General features: G+C 34.1%; 1 protein-coding gene across 2 annotated transcripts in view; it reads left to right on the top strand.

The window, feature by feature from the left end:
- The first annotated feature begins 493 nt into the window (after window positions 1-493).
- The window catches only part of LOC136028224 (uncharacterized), a 43,680-nt gene continuing 16,195 nt past the window's right edge, over window positions 494-27,978 (top strand). The window contains exons 1-6 of one of the 2 annotated variants that reach the window (XM_065705947.1): window positions 494-646; window positions 7,739-7,864; window positions 10,081-10,281; window positions 12,694-12,873; window positions 14,956-15,041; window positions 23,390-23,644. In XM_065705947.1, coding sequence (XP_065562019.1) covers window positions 644-646; window positions 7,739-7,864; window positions 10,081-10,281; window positions 12,694-12,873; window positions 14,956-15,041; window positions 23,390-23,644 — 851 coding nt within the window. In that variant the 5' untranslated portion in view covers window positions 494-643. The remainder of the gene's footprint in view (window positions 647-7,738; window positions 7,865-10,080; window positions 10,282-12,693; window positions 12,874-14,955; window positions 15,042-23,389; window positions 23,645-27,978) is intronic. The other variant, XM_065705948.1, reaches the window with a different exon arrangement.

Raw genomic sequence — 27,978 nt, 5'->3', positions numbered from 1 at the left:
CTATGATTTTTTTTTGGGGGGGGCAGGGAGTGCAAAACGATTTTTTCGAGGGGACACAAAAACTTTTAGAAAGGTATCAAAACCTTGTCAATATTCATTTTAGTTATTTTTTACGAGTTAAACAAACACTTTTGGGGGGGGATTAAAGCCCCCTAACTCCTCTCCCCTCGATACGGCTTTGAGCTAAATGGTAGTAGATATTTTGTGCGGGTATATTTTTAAAAAAAATCATAGTTTATTTTTATAGACTAAGAATAGCTTAGGCAGTGTATTTTCAATGTTTTTAAGGTTTATTCTATGATTGTTAAAGCGTGTGTAAGCTCTTAGTTTTTAAATAATGTGTTTAGTATCTACCAAAAGTGTCAAACTATAAAATCTCATTAATTGACGTGTTCAATATTCAACCACTTCCTTTTTTGCCCGTGGCAATTTATTATTTTAATACGAAAAGCCACTGATTAATTAGTGGAAACACTTTGTTTGACCTCAAACTATCTGGGGATTTAAGCAATTCAGTTATTTTTCAACTCTTGATAACTAAAGATCTTATGCTTAGTTATAAATAACTGATTACAGTTCTTTTGACCTCAAAATAACTTTGGATGGTAGAATTTTGGTCATACCTCATTATTTGATTTCTTGAATGGTATGTCTATTTTGTTTTCTGATTATTCTTTGGTAAATTATGTTTTCATTGTTATTGCTGAAAAACTACTAAAATAAGTATTATTTTAATACTAATTTTAATTAGTTTTAATACTAATACCGAAACCTCACATCAAGGTTTCCGGCTTAGGTGATAAATATTGCAGTCCGGTGGCATTTAAAAGTAGATGTATACCTGGAAGGGAGCCTATCAACCTACCCCCTAGCCTAGCAATTTTGTAATAGCCTACTTTACGATACACCGCAGTCCCTTTCACCTAATTTTTGGCCATCTCTTCTCAAAAAACAATCCTGCTTTGTGTTCTAAAAATAAATTCACCTAAATTGAACTTCCCCTATTTCGTCTTAGATGTGGCCATGCAAAGACAAAATCAACACTATTCCAGTGGAAAATGGCTCCATCCCCCAACTGTGACACTTGTGGAGTGTATGAAGATATATGTCACATCATCTTTAACTGTAGAAAATACGAAAAAGAAAGACAAGGATTAAGAAATTGCTGTGAGAAGGCATTTAGTGCATTCACAATGCGTTCTGTTCTGGGACATCACACGTCTCCTCCTTGGGCTAAGATACTAAGCACAAACCTATTAGGTAGATTTGTTAAGACTACTGGTTTGGTTCATTCCCTATAATTTTTTTTTTTTGTTTTATTATTATTACCTGTTTAATAGGATTTTTAGAATTTCCCTATTTGTCATTTTAGATATATTTTATCGACATTTGGTTGTATTGATATTGGTTATAATGTGTAAAAATTGTATTACTTTTTATTATTGTGTTGTACATGTATTTTAATTGCTGTTTGACAATGCATAGTTGCAGTATTGTGATTCCCGTTTTTCAACGCAGGCAGTTGCTGCAGGCAAATAACCCCCCTCCATTAGCAAGTCAAGCGATACTGTTCTGGCTCAGTGAATACTGACTGGAGTGACACCCAAGCAAGCTAGTGATTATAGAAGGCACGGAACAACTGAGTGATACGAACGCATATGACCTATTGGTCGAACGCGTCAAACCCCAAAAAACAACAACATCTGTTCTTGGGAAACATGCGAGAACGTTTTGGGAAGGATTTTCCATGCGGCGAATTTTCCAATGGGGAATATCTGCGATAAATATTCCAGGGCAACTTCTTCATGAAAGGTTGGGGAGCAAGTGCTTTCCCGGCATAATTTGAAAAACAATACGAAATCGGTTAATAAAACAGGTTTTTCTCAACTGAAAGGAATGAGCAACAATAATACTTAAAACAAGCAGAAATTATTCCATATATGAACAAGGGCTGCCCCCTCCACAAATCTTGCTCTTTACGTTTAAGATTGACTTTTTGTCACAATTCTTTAAGAAAGACAGCTGGAACACAAAGGCCTTTAAATTATAATGAACAGTGTTTTTAAAGATCTTCAAGATTTTAGCATAAAGAACGATTTCTGAGGAGGTAGTAGACATGGGTAATTTTCTATTTGTTTCAATCAATCAGTTCGTTTCAATTAATGTTTCTCTTTACTTTCGGTAGAAAAAAACTTGTTTTTCTTATTGAATACTCACAAAATATACCACTGCTATCTAAAGGATTTTTTTTCTATACCTCATTTTGTTACTGCTCTCAGTTGTATTTTGTATTCTGGTTTAGCATAGCCTCCATAGGTAAAGGCAGTCTAAATGGCGTTGGACATTATTATTATCAGGGACATTATTCTGGTGTATCAAGAGATACACCAGAATATTTGGCCTTTCATATATATAATGTTTCAAGACGTACAGTTTTATTCAAGATTTCTTCAATACATTTTTCAAGACGTTTGAAGATATTTTTTTTAAAGACATTCTTCTTAAACATTTTTCCAAAACTTGTTTCTTTAGGGCCCACAAGTCGTACAGGGAACCCAGCCAATTCTTCAATGTTTTTTCTTCAAGATTTGTTCTCTACAATGCGATTTTTTTCTTTGATCTTTGTTTTTCTTCAAGATTCTTTTTCTTCAAGATCTTTTATTTCAGCATTTCTTTTCCCTGAAGACATTTTTTTTCGATTTGTTTTTGTTTTCAAGACATTTTTACGAGAAATGTTTTTTACAAGATTTTTTCCTCAGGCAATCTTTATAATCCAATGACAACAAAGGTTTCTGGTCCACTGTAGAAATTGAACGTAAGACCAGAGATTTCCACAATGGATTGACGTGTTAAGTAATTGAACCAACAAAATAATTCCAAATATTATATTCTTAGGAATAGTTTCTATGTGATTTGCAATTGATATTATCGATAATCTGTTTTCCAATCGATGAATCCACTGGATTTCTGCTTGTCTGTCTTCGTGTGTCTGACTCTGTGTGTTTGTGTGTGTTTTTCTCTCTCTCCCTGTGCCCGTGTGTCTGACCGTATGTTTGTGTGTGTTTTTGTCCTTCTGTCTGTCTTTGTGTGTTCTTGTGTCTTGAGACTGTGTGCTTGTGTGCATGTTTTTTTTTGTCTCTGTCTCCTTTATTAGAAGGCGATTTCTGTATGTTTTACGAGTTATTAGTTTTGCAGGGGAGAATATGACTGGTTGAAATGAATAAGAAGAAGGCTTATTCAAGAAATTTTTGAAATTCTATGCCCTTTTTAACAATAAAGATTTTTTTGGCAAAATCATAATAAGAAGAAGGGGCGCGATATGGTCGTGTGAACTACCTTGGAATATCAAGATTTAATGATGAAATGGAAAGTTCGGCTGTTTGAATAAATACAATGATCCATTTTGGTTTATAGAGTTATTTCTGTAGTAAAATGGTTGGAAATGCCTTAGGAATGATAGTGTATGCCACAGGCCGGCTGCCTAGTGCCATGCTGGGCTATCACTTTCTAACTATGAAATTGAAAGTTCTCGCGGTTCAAATAAAAACAATGATCAATTTTAGTTTATAGGGTTGTTTTTGTAGGAAAATGGTTGAAAACGCTTTAGGAATGACAGTTTGTGCCACAGGGTGCCAAAGGAAAGAAGTATAATGCCACAGTGGCGGGAACTGCCCTGGACTATCACGTTCTAATAATCAAACGAAGAGTCAAATGTTAAAATAAAAAAATTATCAATTTTCGTTTCTAGGGTTAATTTTGTAGGAAAATTAATTTTGTCACGGTGGCGTAAACTGCCTTAGAGTATTACATTTTAATAACGAAATGGAAAGTCCCATATGAATCAAACAATGTATGGACCATTTTTGAATGCATATGAGAAAAAGACTGAATCCTTAAAAAAGGAGTTGGCTGCACATGAAATGCCCACAAAAACCACTTTGTTTTCTAGCTGCTAAAACAATTTTATACGAATCAAAGAATGTATGTATAATTTTTCAACCCGGAGGTTTCCCACTCGATTAGCGGGTCCTGAAGAACCAAGTATTGAAGAAATCTTGTAAAAAATGCCTTAAACTATCTAAAAACAACTTGAAAATTTCTTGAAGAAAACTTCTTAAAAAACGTCTTGAAGATAAATGTCTTGGAAATCTCTTGAAACATCTTGAAGAAAAATCTCTTCAAAAACATCTTGAAACATTAAAAAACGTTATGAAGAATGTCTTGAAGAAAAAATATCTTGATGTGAAAAAAAGTGAGATTCTTAGTATTCAATTGTTAGTACTGAAAATAAAATTATTTTCAAAACATGGTTTGTTCTTGTTAGAAATATTATTAGGTTACCACTCCTCTCTCTAAGGAATCAACTATTTTTTCACAACCGAGGGTTCCACACTAGCAGACACTGAGAAGTTTTTTCTACCTAGCCCACGTAGATTTTTAAACAATCCTTTATTACCTTTGAAAGAAATCTTGAAGAAAAGTATCTCCTATTACGTAATTACATAAAAAAAACTAGTTTTTCTAACTGAAAGTAAGGAGCGACATTAAAACTTAAAACGAACAGAAATTACTCCGTATATGAAATGGGTTGTCCCCTCCGCAATCCCTTGCTCTTTATGCTAAAGCTTTTAATTGTTTTAAAAAGCAGAATTGTGGTAAAGAGTCAAATTTTAGCGTAAAGAGCGAAGGATTGCGGAGGGGACAACCCATTTCATATACGGAGTAATTTCTGTTCGTTTTAAGTTTTAATGTCGCTCCTTACTTTCAGTTAGAAAAACTAGTTTTTTTTATGTAATTTTTGAACGTTTTTGAATTAATGCATGTTTGATTTTGGCTAAATGGCTTTCTCTTAGTTCTGATCAGACGATTTTGAGAAATAAGGGATGGGGAAGGAGGCCTAGTTGCCATGCAATTTTTCGGTTACACAAAAACGTAACTATAAATTTTAATTTTTAACGAATTTTCTTATTAGTAAAAAATATACGTAGCTTAAGAATTAACTTACGTAACAAACTTTTATATTCTTAAATTTTTATTATGTATATGAGGGGGTTTGTACCCTCGTTAATACCTCGCTCTTTACACTAAATCGTAAGTTTTGTGCCGATTCTTTAAGAATGACCCCTGAATCAGAAAGGCCGTAGAATAAATAGTTGAAATTACTAAAAATACTATAGCATAAAGAGCGAGGTATTTATCTCCTCCTAAATACCTCGCTCTTTATGCTAAAGTATTTTTAGAACCCCTCATATGCGTAATAATCTCTGTTCGTTTTAAGTTACAATGCTACTCCTTACTTTCAATTGAAAAAACTTTTCCATGTTTATTTTTTCATTGTTTTTTTTATAGTAATTTTAGAAAATCCTGCGCCCTTTTCATTGAATTTTTCTTCCCCCATGACATATTTCTCCAAGGAAAGCTCCTCCAACATAGCCCCCTCCCCTCAACACCGGTCGACACTGGTATGTAAACACTGGTCGAAATTTGTGACTTGCGCCCCTCCCCCAGGGACTGTGGGGGAGTAAGTCATTCCCAAAGACATAGTTATTATGGTTTTCGACTATGCGGAACAAAATGGCTATCTCAAAATTTTGATCTGTTGACTTTGGAGAAAAAATGAGCGTGGGAGGGGGCCTAGGTGCCGTCCAATTTTTTTGGTCACTTAAAAAGGGCACTAGAACTTTTCATTTCCGTTAGAATGAGCCCTCTTGCAACATTCTAGGACCACTTGGTCGATACGATGACCCCTGGGAAAAAAAAACAAACAATTAAACACGCACCCGTGATTTGTCTTCTGGCAAAAAATACGAAATTCCACATTTTTGTAGATAGGAGCATGAAAATTTTGTTATAGGGTTCTCTGATACGCCGAATGCGATGGTGTAATTTTCGTTAAGATTCTGTGACTTTTATGGGGTGTTTTGTCCTATTTTTTTTAAAATAAGACAAATTTTCTCAAGCTCGTAACTTTTGATGACAAAGACCAAATTTAATGAAACTTATATATTTAAAATCAGCATAAAAATCCAATTCTTTTGATGTATATATTAGCATCAAAATTCCGTTATTTGGAGTTTCGTTTACTATTGAGCCGGGTCACTCCTTACTACAGTTCGTTACCACGAACTGTTTGACAAGCACTGCGTCTTGATGAAGCTTTTCCAAATATTCACTAGCTTAAAAAGTGCCAGCACCGGGATTGGAAGGGGGTGCTTGTTGATAGAAACTAGAACCCCCTCACTACGAATTTTTACGGATTTTTAGCGAGGATGGTATTTATTTGGGGGGACTTGAGAGGAACTTTTCGTGGGAGGTAGGGAATTTTTCATGAAGGGGAGCCAGATTTCCCGGCATTGCTTGAAAAATGATCAGAAATTAAATAAAAAAGAAACTTTAATTGAAAGTAAGGTGCAACATTAAATATTAAAACGAACAGAAATTACTTTGTATGTGAGGGGGTTGTCTCTCCTCGATGCCTTCCGCTTTACGGTAAATTTTGACCTTCATCCCAAATTCTAAAGAACGACTCCTGAAACAAACAATTTAATTGGACAGAGTTTAATTACAATAAGAATATTTTTTTTTAACTGCTAAAAACTTTAGTGTAAAGAGAAAGGTATTGAGGAGGAGGTAGCCCCCCTCATTTACGAAACAGTTTTTGTTCTTTTAAAGTTTCAATGATGCTCCTCACTTTCAGGTGAGAAAAACTTGATTTTTCGTTTAACAACTCTTAAAGGTAATACTGGTTTAATTAAAATAAAGATGTGCAGAGGAGTTATTCTAACAGGACTTAAAGTATCTTGTTGGGATAATTCTTAGATTCCCACATCACGGTTTAATTCAGTCATATATCTCTTACTGACCGCTTTACATAGATGTCTGCTTTTAGTTTCTTCCAATAGCAAAAGTTCGTCAAAATCAAAGGTGGGGGGGGGGCAGAATTGTGCCCAACTCAATTTTCCAAATTCGAGTAAAAATTGACAGTAAAAACTTTAAAATAAATCATTGAATATAATAAAGGCAGAAGTATACTAAAGAAAAATGATCTGTTTCTCCGGATGCTTCAATTATGAAAGCCTATGTCCGTTTTGACAAGATTTTTGAAGACGCTAAATTTCAGCTAGGGGGTGGCTGCAGATACCCCCTGTCCTATAGCAAATTTCGTCTCTGACTGTTAAAATAAACTAAAATCCTGAAACTGAGACTTGAACTTGCCCCAACTAAAATCAAATTTGTTGTGATTTTTTCTGTTCTGGTTGGCAGCACCGTTAAAACGCTGGTGGTTGTTAATTCCTAACACCAAAGTTTTCTCTCTTAGGAGTTATACGTACACATTGTTTGGGTCAGACAAAGTTTTAATTAATGAAATTTTGACAACATTGTTTTCTTTGATTACGGAAATAAATTCTTGTCTATCTGATGGAGTTAGGAACGTAAGTTGGAAGGACAGTCTTTTAGCCCAGGCTAACCTTTAACATGTCATGATTAAGACAATAACCTTTAATTTTTGTAAGAATTCATGACAATTCAATGTGTGATGCTGTCACAATGGAAATATCCGCACCTCCCAATAGAAGTGATAAAGGTGCTACTAGGATTCGAAGACAGAAAATTAAAGACATCATGTTGGGTTTTAATTAGTTTATAATTTTTTTTATTAAATTTTCCCTTGGAAAAGGGAAGTTGATGTACCTTATCTGTAGAAAATGATAAACCATATATTTCTCTTATATTTCAGATAATGTCAAGTCTTACAAATAGACAACAGGCGCGTCAGTTGGCATGCAAGGAGCGCAAGCGTGCATTGCAACAACGTGACAGTGACAGTGAGGAACCTCTTCCATCTTTTCCGCCTATTAAAAAGGTAATATGTTTACCGATTAAAAGGTAATATGTTTACCGATTAAAATGGTAATATGTTTACCGATTAAAAAAGTAATATATTTACCTAATATGTTTACCGATAAAAAAGTTAATATGTTTACCTAATTTAGCATATAAAAAAAGTGGAAACTAGGTTTATTTATCTAGAAAAAGAACTTTGACCCTTGGCTATACGTAAGAGTTGGCTATATGTTATATGGGTTTGTCATGATTTTCTGGGCTTATTAATCATTAGCGGCGGAATGGGGCTCATAACTTGAAGTTCAATACACTTGAAACAAAACTAGTAACTCCTAACAGACCTAGACTAATCAGCGCAAACCTAAGGGCCATATACACAAAAATGTATACAAATATGGAAATCGATAACAGAACAAATTAAAAAGCCAGAAAACGTAATATAGAAACAATATAACTTACTTTTACAAACCTTTCCTTCTTTCTAATCCTTTATCTTTACACGCCAGCTCAAGGTATTGTCGTTGGGTTTTTCGTTTTGTCGTATTGTCCCCTTTCTTCGTATTTTTCATTTTGTCGTATCGAAAACACCTGTTGGAGTTATTTTCGTCAGGTTTGTCGTTTTGTCGAGTTATTGTCATTGTTGTATTGGTGAATTATTGAATTATTGACATGACAGGGATCAGCAGGTCAATCTCTTGTATATATTTTCCCCTGAAGTCAGAAAACACCATGTACACTTCGAGAAAAGGGTCCAAATCTTCTTCCTCTTTAAAGAAAGGACAATTATATCCTCCATATATATATATATATATATATATATATATATATATATATATATATATATATATATATATATATATATATATATATATATATATATATATATATATATGTATATATATATATATATATATATATATATATATATATATATATATATATATATATATATACTATTCCAGTAAATATATCAAGTACTATTTATGTCAATTAAATCGAAAGATAAGCAAAATCAAACTTAAAATTAATAGAAATTACCATATTTATGAACAGGGTTGCCCATCCTCAATCCTTGCTCGTTGCGCTAACATTTGTTAGGGCTTTAAAAAAAGATTTTTATTCTAATGAAATGGCTATTGTTTTCCAGGAGTCATTACTAAAGAACTAGGACAGAAAGTTAAACCTTAGTGTAAAGGGTGAAGGATTGATGAGGGGACAATCCCCTCTGATATGGAATAATTTCTGTCAGTTATAACTTTTAATATTGTTCGTTTTAAAAGTCATGCCAGAAATCCCCCCTCTTTCTATGGTAAACGTCTCATGGAAATTTCATCCTGTGAATACCCCCCTCCCGGAAAGTTTCCTCAGACGATTCCTTTCCTGCTGAAAATTTCCCCCAGACAATTCTCCTTAAAAATTCTCTCCGCATGTAAGATTGAGGAATTGTTCCGGGGGAAATTTTCTGCGGGTTAGGAATTGTGTGGAGAATTTTTTAGTTAGGGGGGATTTTCCACTAGATGAATTTTCCATGGGAGAATTTTCTGCAAAAGTAATTTTCCATGGCGGAAGCAGCTTCCAACTGGGGGAGGGGGTTATTTCCCAGAAAAAAATTCTACAGAAGGGGGATTTCCAGAGTGATTGGAAAAAACGATTAAAAATTAAATTTTGTATTCCAATAAAAACATGCTAAGGAGAATTTTTCAGGCGGAATCGTTCATAAGAAATCTACTGGGGGGGGTGCTGGTTCAGTGAGGAAGGAAGTCCCAGGAGGAAATTTTATGTCAGGGGGGGGGGGGGGGTTTAACGGGGATGAACTTTCAACGGATGAATTTCTCGTTAGGGGAGTGATTTTTTTTTCATAGGGGGGGGGGTAAGATTTGTCGGTATTATTTGAAAAAAGATGAGAAATCAAATAAAAAAAACAAGTTTCTTCAACTGAAATTAAGAAGCACCATTAAAAGTCAAAACGAACAGAAATTATCCCGTATATGAGGAGGTTGTTCTTCTCCTCGATATCTTGCTCTGTACACTAAAGTTTGACTTGTTTTTCAGTTTTTTAAGAACGACTCCTGAAATGTAAGGGCCTTTTGATTAGATTAAAAAGGTTTTTTAGAAGTGCTAAAAAGCTTTCATATACGAAATGATTTCTATTGGTTTTGAGTTTTAATGTTGCTCCTTACTTTCAGTTGAAAAACTTGTTTTTTATTAGTTTAAAATAAAATCCAATAATTTCAGGTGATATGTGAGAATGATCCGACGAGTCGTATGATTGTCAGTGCTCTTGGTGAATTTAATATTGTTAAGTCGTCTATAGTTAAGGGACATTCTGACCTTATTGGGGTTGAGAAAATGCCAATTACCGCAGGTAAAACCAAGCTCTTGGACAAAGATGTTGATACAGAGTTGCTAACAATCATACCAACTCCTGAAAAAGTGGTAAGAATGAGGCTAATATGCATTTTATTTTGTGAATATCATTATAAAGTCTGGCATTTAGGTCCTTCATTAAAAGAAAAATAAACGATTAAAAAATAATTCCTCAGATCTTTGGAGAACAAAATGTTTTCTATTTTTCCCGCTTTCTAGAAATAGGATTATCTCGAACATTTGCAATTTAAATGGCAAACAAACCACTACCGAGGGCAACTTTGTAAATGGCCTTTGGCAGTTATCTATTAAGTATAAAAATGTCAGACATTAACTTTGGGCGTTATAGCAACGTTATACAAAAAAAAAAAAAATCGATTTTCGGTAACCTATATGCGTTGCTTCATTACATAAAATAAAAGTACTGTGAAATGCAATCTAGTTCGGATGTGCAAAGTTTTAACAAAGGTTTTTACCAAGTGACATATGGCTATGGCAATTTTTGTCGGTCTGTCTGTCCCAGTTTCGCTAGTTTGGGTACTTCCAAACAAGCTAGGACGATGAAATTTTGTTGGTGTATCAGAAACCAGACCAGATTAAATTAGAAATAGTCGTTTCCTCGATTCGATCATCTGGGGGTAGTGGGGGCACGGTTAATTTAAAAAAAATTAAAAAATGAGATATTTTTAACTTACGAACGGGTGGTTAGATCTTAATGAAACTTTAGATTTAGAAATATATTATATCCAAAGCTCTTATTCTAAATCCCAACCAGATCAGGTGACATTGGGGGGAGTTGGAGCAGGAAACCTGAAATCTTAGAAAACGCTTAGAGTGGTGAGATCAGGATGAAACTTGGCGGGAAAAATAAGCATAAGCCCTAGGTACGTGAGTGACATAGCCGGAAAGAATTCACCCTCTTTGGGGGAGTTGACGGGGGGGGGGTAATTCGAAAAAACTAGAAAAATGATGTATTTTTAACTTATTAACGAATGATCGTATCTTAATGAAATTTAATATTTAGAAGGACTTCGTAATTCATACCTCTTTTTCAAATCCCGACTGCATCCAGTGTCATTGGGGGAGTTGGGAGAGGGGGAAATCTTGGAAAACGCTTATAGCGGAGAAATCGGGATTAAACTTTGTGGGAAGAATAACCACAAGTCCCAGATACGGGAATGACATAACCGGACTGGATCCACTTTTTTTTGAGGGGAGGGGGAGTTGGGGGGGGGCTTAATTCGGTAATTAGAAATTGAGGTGTTTATAACTTACGAACGAATTATTGGATCCTAATGCAATTTGATATTTAGAAGGACCTCTCGTCTTAGAGCTTTTAGTTTTAATCCTGGCCGAATCCGGTGACAATGGGGGGAGATGGGGGAGGGAACCGGAAATCTTGGAAAACACTCAGAGTGGAGAGATCGTGATGATACTTGGTGGGAAGAATAAACACAAGTCCTGGATACGTGACTGGTAAAACCAGACCAGATTTGACCTCTTCGGGGGAGTTTGGGGAGGAGAATTAATTCGGATAAATTAGAAAAAACGAGGTATTTTTAACTTACGAGTGGGTGATCAGATCTTAATGAAATTTGATTTTAAGAAGGACCTCGCATCTCAGAGCTCTTATTTTAGATCCCGACGGGATCCAGTGATTTTGGGAGAGTTGGGGGGGACGGTAAATCTTGGAAAACGCTTAGAGTGTAGAGATTGGGATGAATCTTCGTTGGAAGAATAATCACATGTCCTGGATACGTTATTGACATAACCGGACCGGATCCACTCTATTTGGGGGAGTTTGGGGGGGGATTTGCTAGCTTGGACACTTCTAGATAATCTAGGACGATGAAAGTTGGCAAGCATATCTGGCACCAGACTATATTAAATTAGAAATATCTCTTGGAAAGCACTTAGAGTGGAGAGACCGTAATGAAACTTGGTAGGAAGAATCTCTTGGCTCTTCCAATCTCTTCACAAGCGCCATATGAGCTCTTGCCTCTTGTTTTTTTATGAATATTTTTTAATGACGTCTCGTCACTCCATGTTTTCTTCATGGTCAAATCAACAGTCAATTTAAAACCAATTAACTTGATCCATTTATATTACCATGAGTAATTATAATCGATTTTTACTTTTGAATTTCTTCGAATACGTTTCGTCCTGGTCCAAAACCGTAGCCTTTTAATTTGAAAAGACTTTGGAGTGACTTGGGCTTGCAGTTATTAATTTATATAGAAAATAATGACGCTTTTTTGGAAAAAAACAAAACTATCTTTTTTACTAAAGATAACAAATTATATCATTTCCTTTTTTCCATGTGTTTTCATTCCATTGTAATTCGAATATTAAAAATTGTCTCTGAAAAAGGGTTCAAGGGCCAAAAGTCTGAGCTGCTTCATGTTATGATATTTATGATGTTTATATATTTATGATGTATTTCGCCTTGAATTCATTTACCAAGTTTTTTTAATATTTCAGTCTTCTGCATTGGTTGCAACTGCTGTGAAAAAACGCAGCTTTCAACAGCAATCCTCATTAAAAACCAGTAAAAAACCATCATTTTCAATATCTCCCGGATTTCAGACACCTACGAACACTCACCAAGTTAGGGAGCTGCAGGGTGAAACATTCAGTAGGAAGTTAGACAAAATTTTAAAGGTAAAGTTTTCAAGCACATTTTTTGTAATGCTTAAGCTATTTTTACAAGCACCTATGTGATTGCAGACAGGCGTGTAACCACTGAGGGAGATAAAGGAGCTTCAGTCCAACCCCCTCCTCTAAAAAATTATCATTAGTCCAAACTCAAATTTGCATTTGAAGAGCTAAAATAAACTTAATGAAATGCCTTAAAATACAGATTTTTTCCGTTGGCTGGCCCAGAGACCTCCGGTCACCCCCCCATAATTATTTTCTGAGTGCGCCATTGATTGTAGATCTTTCACTGTTCACAATGGTCAAGATAATCCAAAAAAAAGTTTCGATTTCCTTTGCCCCATCACAGCCAGAGCTAGTTTTGTTTTTGGACTTATAGTCCCAGAAGAATCTGTATCCCAATTTCGGCGCCAAATATAAAGAGGGGGAGGAAAGAATCTGATTACTTATTTGACTATTTTACTTCAATCTGTCATAAGAAAAGCTGATGAATATTTTTAGTTGTTATTTGGACAGCCGTTTCGGCCTTCACTGACTCAATCAGCCTCCTTTGGTAATATTTGTTGTAGTGTTGTACCTACTTTTACAAAAAAATGTTCTTGGAGGAGCAGAAAATCGTATCTTTGGAGCATTTAATCAATTTTAAAGTTGTTTTCATGTACAGTTAATATTGAATGCATTATAGGAGGTCAATAATTGTCATGACCTAATTATTTAGCAATTATTATTACTGCTTTATTTTGTAGTACTTGCATACACTTGTAATTAACATAAAAGTTGCTGCTTCACACTACATATTCTTATGATACTGGTAGATGATTGCAAAATATATTGTCACACTTGTACAGCTTGCAAAATGATCGCCACGGTACAAAAAAAGAGGAAAAAACTAGTATTTCTATTAAACGTCTGTGTTTAGTAGCCCTGGCCATTGACGTAGTTTTTATATTCATGAATGACAGTGTTTTGCAATTTTTATTAGAATAAGTAAAAATAAGTAATAGAGAATGTTATAATAAATAAAAGAGAAAATGTTTATGTAGGTTGTCTATCCACTACCGAAATTTTAATGTCATCATACGCTGCATAAATACAAGCCAGTTTGAACAAGGGAGAACATTCGGCAAGAACCAAACATAACCATTTATGCCCATGTTGAATGTAGCCTAAATTAAAAATCCAGATAAATCAAAAACAAAAGTAGGGATAAAAAGTTTTGCTTTATCCACTTACGAGTTTTTACCAATTTAATGAGAAGTAACATCTTTTGAAGTGTAACCTAACCTTCATTGACATTAACCAAACTTCACTTCTCGAGTGTTTCTCGTATAATCCGTAAGTACCAAATAGTGTTTAATACAAATTAGGCAACAATTTGACAAATATTTAAATTGTCAATAAGAATGATCGTAAGAAAGATTCAAATTTACCGATTTGCCGAAAAAGATAAAATATTAATTCATAAAAACAGATATTTCTTGATCTCCCAAAAGATAACTACTTTTACTACTAACAAATCACCACACACACTACGCAACCTAAAGGCAACAACGTGTATAATCCTCCTTTACCTGACAGCATAAAACTTTCCTTTTTTTCTCTTCTATTAAGCTCACGCCTCCTTTAAATATTTTTATACCCTCTTCCCAGTCCACTTAACGGTCCCAGGCTTTTCATTTGGTCATAAGTACATGACTAAAAAGCACAATTTTACATCACAGATCAGTCCCTGCAATAAAACAGCTCTGAGCAAAAGGTTTCAATTTTCGGGCTGTATGAAAGACTGATACTAAATACTTAGTTTTGAAGAAAATAAATTTTAAAATATAAACTACAAACTTTATTTCCAGAAAGAAAAATATGTTTTAACAGCATGTAGCATGCACATTTAACGGAAACAGGGAAACAACTACATCAGGGCCATAAATTTGTTTCAACTTACTATTTAAACATTATTCTTTCCATTGTCATCACTTCAACTTTCTTTTTAAATTTTTGTCGTTTTCTGTCTTTATCTAAGAAACAAATTATTTGAGTTTTGAGAATATCTTTGAACCTAAAAATAATAATCAAATTTGTTATTTTTAGGATATGTCGGTTCCTAGTCCTATTGGTCAACTGACTCCAACTCCAGAACGTTCGGAGCTGAAGCCATACCAAGAAGAAGCATCAAGGTACGCATCTAAATTTAGCCTTTTCTTTATGATAAATATAAAGAAAACCCATACATACATGCACAGTATATCTATACGTGTATGTATACGCCCTTGCCCTAAGGAAATGAACGTCTACTAACAATTGCTCCTTGGGATATTAAATAAAAAAAAACTAGTTTTTTTAACTGAAAGTAAGGAGCGACATTAAAACTTAAAACGAACAGAAATTACTCCGTATATGAAATGGGTTGTCCCCTCCGCAGTCCTACGCTCTTTACGCTAAAGTTTGACTCTTTGCCACAATTCTACTTTTTAAAACAATGAAAAACTTTAGCGTAAAGAGCGTGGGACTGCGGAGGGGACAACCCATTTCATATACGGAGTAATTTCTGTTCGTTTTAAGTTTTAATGTCGCTCCTTACTTTCAGTTAAAAAAACTAGTTTTTTTTATTTAATTTCTGAACGTTTTTGAATTAATGCATGTTTGATTTTGGCTCTCCGCACATAAATTATTGAAATGAAATTAGTATATTAATTTTTTTTGGCTAAATGGCTTTCTCTTAGTTTTGATCAGACGATTTTGAGAAATAAGGGGTGGGGAAGGAGGCCTTGCTGCCCTCCAATTTTTCGGTTGCTTAAAAAGGCTACTAGAACTTTTAATATTCAACGAACGTTTTTATTAGTAAAAAATATACGTAACTTAAGAATTAACTTACGTAACAAACTTTTATATTCTTATATTTTTATTATGTGTACGAGGGGGTTTGTACCCTCGTTAATACCTCGCTCTTTACACTAAATCGTAAGTTTTGTCCCAATTCTTTAAGAATGACCCCTGAATCAAAAAGGCCGTAGAATAAATAGTTGAAATCACTAAAAATATTTTAGCATCAAGAGCGAGGTATCTATCTCCTCCTGAATACCTCGCTCTTTATTCTAAAGTATTTTTAGAACCCCTCATATGCGTAATAATCTCTGTTCGTTTTAAATTTCAATGCTATTGCTTACTTTCATTTGAAAAAACGTTTTCATGTTTATTTTTTCACTGTTTTTTTTATAGTAATGCTAGAAAATCCTGCGCCCTTTTCATTGAATTTTTCTTCCCCCGTGACATATTCCTCAAAGGAAAGATCCTCCCACAAAGCCCTCTCCCATCAACCCCACCCCCCAAACCAAAAAATCCCCATGAAAACGTCTGTACACTTCCCAATAACCATTACTATATGTAAACACTGGTCAAAGTTTGTAACTTGCAGCCCCTCCCTCAGGGATTGTGGGGGAGTAAGCCATTCCCAAAGACATAGTTATTATGGTTTTCGACTATGCTGAACAAAATGGCTATCTTAAAATTTTAATCTGTTGACTTTTGGAAAAAAATGAGCATGGGAGGGGGCCTATTTGCCCTCCAATTTTTTGGTCACTTAAAAAGGGCACTAGAACTTTTCCTTTCCGTTAGAATGAGCCCTCTTGCGACATCCTAGGACCACTTGGTCGATAAGATGACCCCTGGGAAAAAACAAAAAAAAAACAAACAAATAAATAAATACGCACCCGTGATTTGTCTTCAGGCAAAAAATACAAAATTCCACATTTTTTAGATAGGAGCTTGAAATTTTTGCTATAGAGTTCTCTGATATACCGAATGCGATAGTGTGATTTTCGTTAAGATTCTGTGACTTTTAATGGATGTTTCCCCCTTTTTTCCAAAATAGGGCAAATTTTCTCAGGCTCGTAACTTTTGATGACAAAGACTAAATTAATTGAAACTTAATATTTAGAATCAGCGTAAAAATTCGAATCTTTTGATGTATCTTTTAGTATCAAAATTCCGTTTTTTAGAGTTTCGTTTACTATTGAGCCGGGTCGCCCCTTACTACAGTTCCTTACCACGAACTGTTTGAAAAGAAAATAATTCGGTATTTCGGGGCTTCTGACATTATTACTCCTTTGCGGAAGTTAGGCTCAAAATTGAAAAAGGATTATAGTTTTTCTCTGGGCCCCTTCCACCTCTTAGTTCGTTTATTTTCCCGTTAGTTTTCACCTGTTTTCGCTTTATAGTTGTGTTATCTCTTAGCAGTAGTTATGGTTGTGGTATATATGTTTTATCGCTCGTATAGTTGTGTTATTTTCAAATTATACTCCATAATAGAGAGGCTCCGAACACCCAGCATTGTATATTAAGCTCTTAATTTGACGTTTTTTTCTAACGTGACCAGATTCGTCCTGCGCCCTTTTCATTGAATTTTTTTCCCCCATGGCATATTTCTCCAAGGAAAGATCCTCCCACATAGCCCCCTCCCTCAACCCTACCCCCAAAACCAAAAAAATCCCCCTGAAAACGTCTGTACACTTTCCAATAACCATTATTATATGTAAAGACTGGTTGAAGTTTGTAACTTGCAACCCCTCCCCCAGGGACTGTGGGGGAGTAAGTCATCCCCAAAAACATAGTTATTATGATTTTCGACTATGCTAAACAAAATGGCTATCTCAAAATTTTGATCCGTTGACTTTGGGAAAAGAATGAGCGTGGGAGGGGGCCTAGATGCCCTCCAATTTTTTTGGTCACTTAAAAAGGGCACTAGAACTTTTCATTTCCGTTAGAATGAGCCCTCTTGCGACATTCTAGGACCACTTGGTCGATACGATGACCCCTGGGGAAAAAAAAAAAAAAAAAAAAACAAACAAATAAACACGCACCCGTGATTTGTCTTCGGGCAAAAAATGCAAAATTCCACATTTTTGTAGATAGGAGCTTGAAACTTCTACAGTAGGGTTCTCTGATACGCTGAATCTGATGGTTTCATTTTCGTCAAGATCCTACGACTTTTAGGGGGTGTTTCCCCCTATTTTCCTAAATAAAGCAAATTTTCTCAGGCTCGTAACTTTTGATGGCTAAGACTAAACTTGATGAAACTTATATATTTAAAATCAGCATTAAAATGCGATTCTTTTGATGTAGCTATTGATATCAAAATTCAATTTTTTAGAGTTTTGGTTACTATTGAGCCGGATCGCTCCTTACTACAGTTCGTTACCACGAACTGTTTGATATCCTTTCAACCAATCTAGATGAAGCCCTTTACCTTCTGTTGGCTAGTGTGATAAGTCATTAAATGGATTCAGTGTGTGAACACACATGGCAAAATCAGTATTTTTTCAGTATGTCAAAATGGCTTATTATTCTTATAAGTAGTCTTCCCAAAGTCAGTCAATACTCAACTTTCCCGAACTGTGCCCTAAAGTCTAAAATCCAACATTAGCCGACATGTAATCCTGGTTAGAAGTTCGCCTATTCAATGCTCTTCTATTAATGTGGACATCTCATATTTTTGAATACAGGGGAAATCAGCTCGTCATTCATTGTGACAAAAATTTCCAGTACCGGTAATGGCTTCAGTAGCCGTTCGTGTTATTCTGCTCTCTCTTAGCTTCATCTCCGTACGGCTGTTTTCCTGTGGCTTTCAGAGATAGGAATGAAAGACCTAGGTTCCTTGCATATCTGTGATGTCCCAGCCTCAGGTGCTTCATTATCCATTCGCTTACATGTGATTCCTAAACGTCCTTGCGCCCCAGCATCAGGGTAATTCGATTTTCATTAGACTCTATACTGTTTAATTCTTCATAGCATTCAAACAGATATTTTTACTAGTTCTTAAAATTCTCAAGAGCCTTGGGAAACGATGGATTATCGAAAATTCCTCCTTCCCTATCTTTATTTGCACCAATCAGTTAGTTCACTTAGTACTGGTCAGTGTATTTGCACCAGACAGTTAGCTGCCTGCTTTTTCTCAAAATTAAAAATCAAGTTTTATCACCTGAAAATAAGGAGCCATATTAAAACTTAAGACAAGGAGATGCTCTTTAAACAGAAACTAAAGATAGTTATTAAAATACTTCTCATCCAAATTTCACGGCCTTTGTGTTTGAGCAGTCTTCCTAAAAGAAATAGAAAAAGTCAAACTTTAACGTAAAGAGCAAGGAATTGAAAAGTGTAGCACCCTTATACACTAAATAATCTCCGTTTGTTTTAAGTTTTTATGTCACTCCTTACTTTCAGTAGAAAAAACTTAATTTTTATTTAATTTCTGACCGTTTTTCAAGATATGCCAGGAAATCCCCTTCCCTTCCCACCTCGTACAAAAATTTTCTGAAAAATTTCTTTACCTGGGGAAGTTTCTTTGTCCATTTTGCCTTCTTTCCTTGGAAAATACCAACCTCCCCCAGAAAATCCTCCTTCCCAAGAAAAAGTTCATATATTTGTCAATTAAAAAAAACCCATTATATTTGAAATATTGTCGCTTTACAAGATTGCAAGGGGCAAATGTATACTTCAAAATCTAAAGCGTACAGGAGGAACGATTTGTTTTTTTATGAGAAAAACGAAAAAAAACGATATTTAAGGTTTAACAATATCTTTTAACCTGGGGAAATCATTCCTTTTAAGTTTCGATATTGCGCTTTACTTTTATTGAAAAAAATTATTTTTCTCTTCTTTTATTCTCTTTATGATCTTCTGTCTATTAAAAGACGCAATGTATGTGTTCTTTGGCTCTTCACAAGGTTCTTTGGCTTTGGCTCTTCTCAAGTAATTGAATAAAATAAAATAAAAATTACAAAAGTTTAGAGCAAAGCTATGTCTGGAGCAGAGTAAAGAATGATCAGACATTATAATGAACACTTAATTAAAAGTTAAAAGAAGCAGATATTAAACTTAATAAAAAATGAAACCAATAATGAACTTAAAATGTACCAAAAATCATACTGATATTCAACTCAAACTAAAAAGGAACAGAATTACAAGATATATGAACTGGGAAGTAGTCCCCCTTGTACTCTAGTTATAATGTAACGAAAAAACAGATGTTATTGTTAAAAGAAATGGATATTTCGGATATTAGACTTGATAAAACACGAAACCAACATTGAACTTATTAGATTCCAGAAATAAAACTGATGTTCAAACTCAAAACGAACAGAAATTACTAGATATATGAACTGAGAAGTCGTCTCTCTTGCATTTCGATTAGAGTGGGAGTTTCATTCGCACTTTACTGAAAGCAATATATATTTTAAGCAATTTTAAAGCGAAATATATGAAATGTATGTTTTATCAAACAGTGCGTGGTAACGAACTGTAGTAAGGAACGACCTGGCTCAATAGTTACCGAAACTCTAAAAAATGGAATTTTGATACCAATAGTTACATCAAAAGAATTTCATTTTAAAGCTGATTTTAAATATACAAGTTTCATCAAGATCAGTTATACCTATCAAACGTTACGAGCCTAAGAAACATTGACTCATTTTAGAAAATAGGGGGAAACACCCCCTAAAAGTCATACAATCTTAACGAAAATCACACCATCAGATTCAGCGTGTCAGAGAACCTGACTGTAGAAGTTTCAAGCTCCTATCTACAAAAATGTGGAATTTCGCATTTTTGCCAGAAGACAGATCACGGATGAGTGTTTATTTGTTTTTTTTTCCCAGGGGTGATCGTATCGACTGAGTGGTCCTAGAATATCGCAAGAGGGCTCATTCTAACGGAAATTAAAAGTTCTAGTGCCCTTTTTAAGTGACCAAAAATTGGAGGGCACCTAGGCCCCCTCCCACGCTCATTTTTTCCCAAAAGTCACCGGATCAAAATTCTGAGATAGCAATTTTATTCACCATAGTCGAAAAACATAGTAGCTATGTCTTTAAGGACGACTTACTCCCCCGCAGTCCCCGTGGGAGGGGCTGCAAGTTACAAACTTTGACCTGTGTTTACATATAGTAATGGTTACTGGGAAGTGTACAGACGTTTTCAGGGGGATTTTTTTGGTTTAAAGGGGAAAGTTGAGGAGAGGGGGTTACGTGGGAGGATATTTCCATGGAGAAACTTCTCATGGGGGAAGAGAATTTCAATGATGGGGGCGCAGGATTTTTTAGCATTTAATTATTTATGTGCGGAGAGCCAAGATCAAAACATGCATTAATTCAAAAACGTACAGAAATTAAATAAGAAAAACAAGTTTTTTTAAATGAGAGTAAGGAGCAACATTAAAACTTATAACGAACAGAAATTACTCCGTATACGAAACGGGCTATTCCTCCTCAACGCCTCGCTCTTTACGCTAAAGTTTCTTACTCTTTGAAAAATAGAGTTAAGAGAAAGAGTCAAACTTTAGCGTAAAGAGCGAGACGTTGATGAGGAAAAGCCCCTTTCATATACGGAGTAATTTCTGTTCGTTTTAAGTTTTAATGTTGCTCCTTAATTTCATTTAAAAAATTACTTACATTTTTTTATTTAATCAAATAAAAACTCAAGGCCACATCCATCGTGAAGGATTTACTGGGCTTCAGATCAACCCCCCCCCCCGTCGTCCAAAACTTAAATACGGCTCGTAAAGCTACAAATATGGAAATTAACAAATTGTGATGGGTTTTTGTAAAGTTTTTTTTTGTAACCGCCCTCGAACGAAACATCCAAAAACACAAATCTAGATTGAAGGGTGTTACTGGGCTTCAGCCTCCTTCCCCTCTCTCTCTCGCCATCAGTTTTATTTTCGGTAAATTATAAGTTCATCATTAGTTTCATTTCTTATTAGGTTTAATATCTGTTTCTTTTAACTTTTAGTTCATTGTTCTTTATATTTCTGGTAGTTTTTTTTTTTTTGCTCTGCTCAAGACAAATAAGACTATATGTCTTGGCTTTTTCTACAATTAGCCATGACTTGATACCGGCAATTACTTGATTTTAACTAGAAATTTTGTCAAAAATTTTTTTTTTATTATTCAATCTCGGTTCATCGTTAATTAATTTCTTTAAAAATGATAAATAAAAAGGCAGAATAAGACATAAAAATATGTCTTAAACACAATGACTGAATAATTTGTGACTTTTTTCTAAGACCCTAATTGAATGAGTAATCAATATTGACCTTTCATAAAGGACTCAAATAAAAAAAATATAAATTTACGAAAAAGCAAATTTCTGAATGGTATACTTTTTTTAGGTGCCTTCAAAGAGTAAATGAATAAAATCTATTAGTAGTTTTGAAGTTTATATTTTGGTACGCTCTAACCCCAAGAAGTATTTAAACATTCCTTTTGTCACTGCCGTCAAATCGACTACAGATTGAATTATATAATTCCTCATCAGTACAAGTAGCTCTACGTCTTTGAATGGTCACTATAAGCAAATTGCTGGGTATTACGAATTTCATCCTCCTTTCAAATTAAAAAAAAAATTAAGGTTACAGTTTACAGCTTTTTACGTAATACTTGTAGAATAATCAGCATAGTCTATTGAGATCAAAATCACTAGGTATTTTTAAGCTCTTTTAGTTTCGACATAAGACACTAGATAACATGGTCAATTAAGCACGAAATAAATTAAAACTTGACCTAGTTTAAATTCAAATTGAAATTTTACATGGCCAGTAATTTTCATACCGCAAGAATTTTGTTATAAGGTATTCAAAAATGCCAAAAAGAAAGTGTTAGTTCATCATTTACTCCAAATTTTCCATATCCAAATCCTTTATACGGGCTTGATTATTACGTATCCTTTATTTCGTACTGAAACATAATAATTTTAATTAGTTCCCCCTTCTTCTAAACAAAGCTCTGAAAATTAAAGCATAACTTTATCTTAACTAAAATAAGAGTAATTTGCTTCTTTCTTTCTTTTTAAAGGTTTCGACAAACACATTGATTTCTTGATGATTAACTCGCGTGAATTTTTCCTAGTTTTAACACAAATTATTTTTTGCCTACTATTTTGGGAGAAACTACCTATTTTTTTGCCTACTATTTCCCTCATGATTTCTTACAGCATTCACCCAAGTCATCTGTTTTTTAAATTTTTATTTAGATATAAAAAAATCTCTCCCTCCCTCCCTTCCAATTGGTTTTAAAACTAAATTAAGCTGTGATAATTCATCAAAAAAGTTGTGTCACACGAAGAACTTATAGGACTCGAAACCTGATTAGTTCTTCTGTACAAAATGTTAAGCCAATAAAATGGTGGCACTTTTGAGCCCCAATATTTTTACAAGAAAAATTTTGTTCCTCTGTGGCTTAAGCATAACAACTTTGTATTAAGACCTCCCTTCTTCCAATATAATTGTTTTAAGGCCAAATTAAGTTGTGATAATGCATCATACAAATTTGTGTCACACGAAGAACCTATAAGCTATCTTCTTGAAACCTGATTAGTTCTTCTGTACAAAATGTTAAGCTAATAAAATGGTCACACTTTCGAGCAACAATATTTTTAGAAGCAACAACTTTGTATTTAAGAATGAATTATTATTTAGTTCTTTTATTAATATGTATGTAATTATGCTATTAATATGTTATCAAAGTTTATATTATAGAAACCTCATCGAAGATAAGCCCACCGTATCAAACACCAAGGTAGAAATTGACCTTAGTCACACAAGGGGACATGGTCTACCAATTCGTCCCCCAGTTAGTATAGATAGACCTAGTCGTCATGAATCCAGACGTGAAGCACCCCACCAGAAAAGATCTTTAGAGATAGATATGCTACCATCTCGACCTCTTTCACCGATTGACATTTTTCAGATTGTCAATCAATTCAAGACGCACAAACCTCTTTCTCCGCTTGGGTAAGCTTAATTCATTTATTAATAAATAATAACACTATGGATATATCTAAGAAATCCTCTGGTCCTTTACGTAAAATATATGTGCTTCTATTAGTATTTTTCACAAAGTTTGAAGCAGTCATAACTTTTTCGCATTGCCCGCAATTTTTATTGGTCACTTTTATTACATGTTTTGGGCCAAATTTGGGGATTTTAACGCTGATTTTTTTGAATCCTTAATCAAAACGATATAGGATACAGATAACATAAGCTTTCGTGAGGTCTGTTTTGTTGTTCTTCCACATCATCAGAAAAGGTTTCTATTACGATTTCTTCCCCTAAAACCACCCACATAGATGTTTTAACTTCACCCTATGGTGGCATACCGCTTCTTGAGCTACTTTTGTTATATACTTTTTCCCACCTTCTTGCTGTGGTTGTTTAATGTTTCCTTATTGCAGCTATTTTGTATATCATTTGGAATTTTTTCTGATAATATGTTTAACTTACAGGCAAAATGCTTGCTGTTTAATCTTCTAAATAATCATAATGAAAAACACGTAACCTAGAACAGAAAAAGAAAAAATTTCATTTCTGAAATTTCAGAAATTTTAAAAAGCGCCTAGATGATTATTAGATTACTTCGTCAATAGGTTATTTTCTTTCTACTGAAATTCCTTAAAATTAATATTCTTTTTTTAATTAGCCTTTGGAAAACATTAAAGAGACTTTTTTTTATATGTTTGGTATTCATGAAATATCTTATCCTCTTATTTTATATTCATGATCAACAGAAAAGTCCTAAAATTAGTTTGTAACTGTTTCAATTTAAAACGTTAATTTCTTTTATTATTATATAAAAAAAAGTTTTTTTTAAATGAAAGTAAGGAGCGACATTATTACTTAAAACGAACAGAAATTACTCCGTATATGAAAAGGGCTGCTTCCTCATCAACGCCCCGCTCTTTATGCTAAAGTTTTTTACTGTTTTAAGAAGTACAGTTAAGAGAAAGAGTCAAACTTAATTCGAAATTTGCATATTTTTTTTAGTAACAAACTTACTCCGTATATGAAAGGGTCTTTTCCTCCTCAACGCCCCGCTCTTTACGCTAAAGTTTTTTGCTGTTTTAAAAAATACAGTTAAGAGAAAGAGTCAAACTTTAGCGTAAAGTTTGACTCTTAAAGTAATTCAGTTTAAGCATTCGTAAAGTCTGAATGCTAAAGGCAGAAGACTTTAGCATAAAGTCTTCTAGCATAAAGAAGACTTTAGCATATTTAGAAAACTTGAGCATAAAGAGCTAAAAGGCAGGTGGCTTCTGTCATCTGCCTTGACTTTACTCTATTTAGCCATGGCACTCAAGTTTTTACTCATTTCCACCAAATTGATTTTAATTCAAAAATTCAAAATGCAACAACTATGAAATAATGTTGATTATTACTTTTGAACAAACCTACTTGAGAAATACTGTTTTAATAAATTAGCTTATCAGTCAATATTGGAATTTATGCATAATAAATAGAAAATATACGCAACTAGAATAGTTGCCAGTAAAGCAAAGAAAAACATTTTGTATTACAAGTTTCTAAATATTGTTTGGTTGTTTTCTACTGTGTGAAGTTATTTTTCTTTTTTAATATTATTTTTATCATTTGCATAACAGATGGTGCTATTATGTCTGCGGTAAACAAACAGTTTTGGAACACCTGATAAGCACATATGTACGAATAAAACTGCATGTGTATAATAATGCACATAAATTTAATGCGGGAGGGCATTTGTTTCTCCCTGGGTATAGGCGTAGCTGGCAGTGGGTACGGGTGGGAAATGCCAACCCTTCAGAACCTTTTCCCCGTCCTAGATAAATTGCCTGTATTGAAAATAAAAATTTGTCATGACCGAAAACGACCAGTCTACCAAGCATTATCTCAATTGTTAAAGCATTTCCTGAAAAAAAAACTTTTTTTAAAAGCTAATATATAGAAGATTTCGGTAAAATAAGGTTTTAATACTTTAGTACGTTTCTATTTTTCAGTACTTTGTAATTCATGAAAAGTAAGGTACCTATTACCTGATTAAAACGATGTTTATTACCATATAGATTAAGTCAAAGATTACAAAATAAATACCATTGTGCAATATATGATATATGCAATATATGAATAATTTGTTATTGCCTGCATCCTGGGATTCTTATTTCTGTACCGCATAAGTAAACAGGGATAAGAGTAAGCTGATTATTGTTAACATTTTTATAAAGGAAGAAAGTATAAAGAGTGACCGCTAAGCTATGTTTCAATTATGTTTTTTATAAAAGATTTATTGAATTCAGTCTAAAGTTAAGTTTTTTTTCCAATTCTTTAAGAATGACCCCTGAATCACAAAGGCCGTTTAATTAAAATAAATAGCTCTTTTGAAAGTAGTAAAAAAAAACTTTAACCACCATTAGTTTCAGCTTATTAGAGAACCCTACTGAAGAGGTTCCAAGTTCCTATACATGAAAATGTGGAATTATGCATTTTTTTTTTTTTTTTTTGGCCAGAAGAAAGAACGCAGATGCGTGTTTATTTTTTTTTTGTGCTTTCCCTAGGGGTGATCGTATCGAACAATTGTCCCTAGAAGATCGGGAGATGGCTTGTTTGATCGGAAATCAAAAGTTGTAGTGCTCTTTTAAACCAAACAGATTGGAGGGCAGCTAGCCCCCTCCCGAGCCTGTTTTTTCTCCAAGATTCAATATCTGTGCCTTTAGGGATAATATGGCCCCCTGCAACCCCCTGGAAAGGGATTGTAAGTTATAAAATTTGCCTATTGCTTACGTATAATATTTTTCAGAAAGGGTGGAATCGTCAGAGGGGAATTTTACGGGGGAGAGTATTTTACATGGGAGAAAATTTCCATGGGGGGAATTTCCCGTCAAGGTAAGGAATTGTTAATGAAGGAGGAGCACGGTTTACCGGCATTATTTGAAAAACGATCAGAAATAAAAACAAACTTTTTTTTTACTGAAAATAAGGAGCATTATTGAAACTCAGGACGAACATAAGTCATTTCGTATACAGAGAGGTTGGCCTTTCCTCATTATCTTGCTCTTTACGCTAAAATTTAACGGTTTGAAGAAAAACAAGGGCCGTGAAAAACAGGCAGGAGAAAAACTCATGAAAAACAAGGGCCGTTTAATTAGAATAAGAAGCTTTTTTTTAAATGCTAAAAAGCAGAAGAATAACATCATTAGAACAAGGTGTCACTTATGCACCTCTCATTACATTGCTTGATAACCTCCAAAGTTAGTCGACCTCACCAAAAAATAGATAAATCCTAAACTGGATTACTAAAAATTGAGACCGTGCTGCGACTTTCCATTACCGCCCTCCCCCTAGAATAAATTTTTAGCTATGCCAATGCTCCCGGGGGACTCTTTTTCGATCCTTGAAAATTTTGGTGACGAATAAAGCTAATGCTGACAAAATTAGATTCATGTTGATTGCTCGAATCTTATGGTCAAAGAAAGACCAAGTTAATTTAATTTTATCGTTTTGCCTGATGTCGATAAAACTAATATTATTGCATTGATGTTAAATAATTGTTAGTAATTAAACAATAAATATTAATTTCTAAAAAAAATCAATATAACTTGAAGCATAATTATTAAGGCAATCAGTTATTTGATAAGTTTTAATTCGGTGACTGAGCTCCGTATCTTCAGAAAAATTATAAATTGGTGTCATCATTGTGTTCATTCCTAGAAGTAGCATTTAAAAAATCCTCCACTGAAATTTTCTAACCCCACAGCATCATGTTAAGATTTTATCTTCTTTCTTTAAAGTTTTTGGTTGATTCTGTCACTTTAAACCATTTTGTGACTAGGATCACTGTTATTCTATCTTTTCTTATGGTTACAAGGTATATGCGAGCAGTGAGTTAAAGATAAAAAAATACGTGTCTTTCTATGCTTTTATTGATGATCATTGCCCTTCTTATGTCTCGAAGTTACGACAAAAAATTTGATATTAGAAGTTTTAATTTCTAACTATTTCTGCGAGCAAGAAAAGGGAAAATTATATATATAGTTTTTAATGCAGATACTTCTAAAAAGGAGGCACATAGTAATTTATTTTGAGGGGTCGTAATATGAAAGAGGGGGAGGAAAGGTCTAATTTTAGTCATTCAAAAACTAGTGGACCCAAATGCTTTTAACTATAGGAAGATCACACAGTCTTTAGATTGGGACAAAGACTGAAACTCCTGATGTGGATGTACCTGCTTCTAATCATACCTGACCCAACAAGATACATTTTAAAAACACAATAATTTAGTTAAAATATTCCACTTTGACTTTTGCTGAAAACGCTTATTTTGG

The sequence above is a fragment of the Artemia franciscana genome, chromosome 6 (assembly GCF_032884065.1).
Source record: "Artemia franciscana chromosome 6, ASM3288406v1, whole genome shotgun sequence".
Classification (NCBI taxonomy): Eukaryota; Metazoa; Arthropoda; class Branchiopoda; order Anostraca; family Artemiidae; genus Artemia; species Artemia franciscana.
This window is presented reverse-complemented; position numbering and strand designations above follow the sequence as displayed.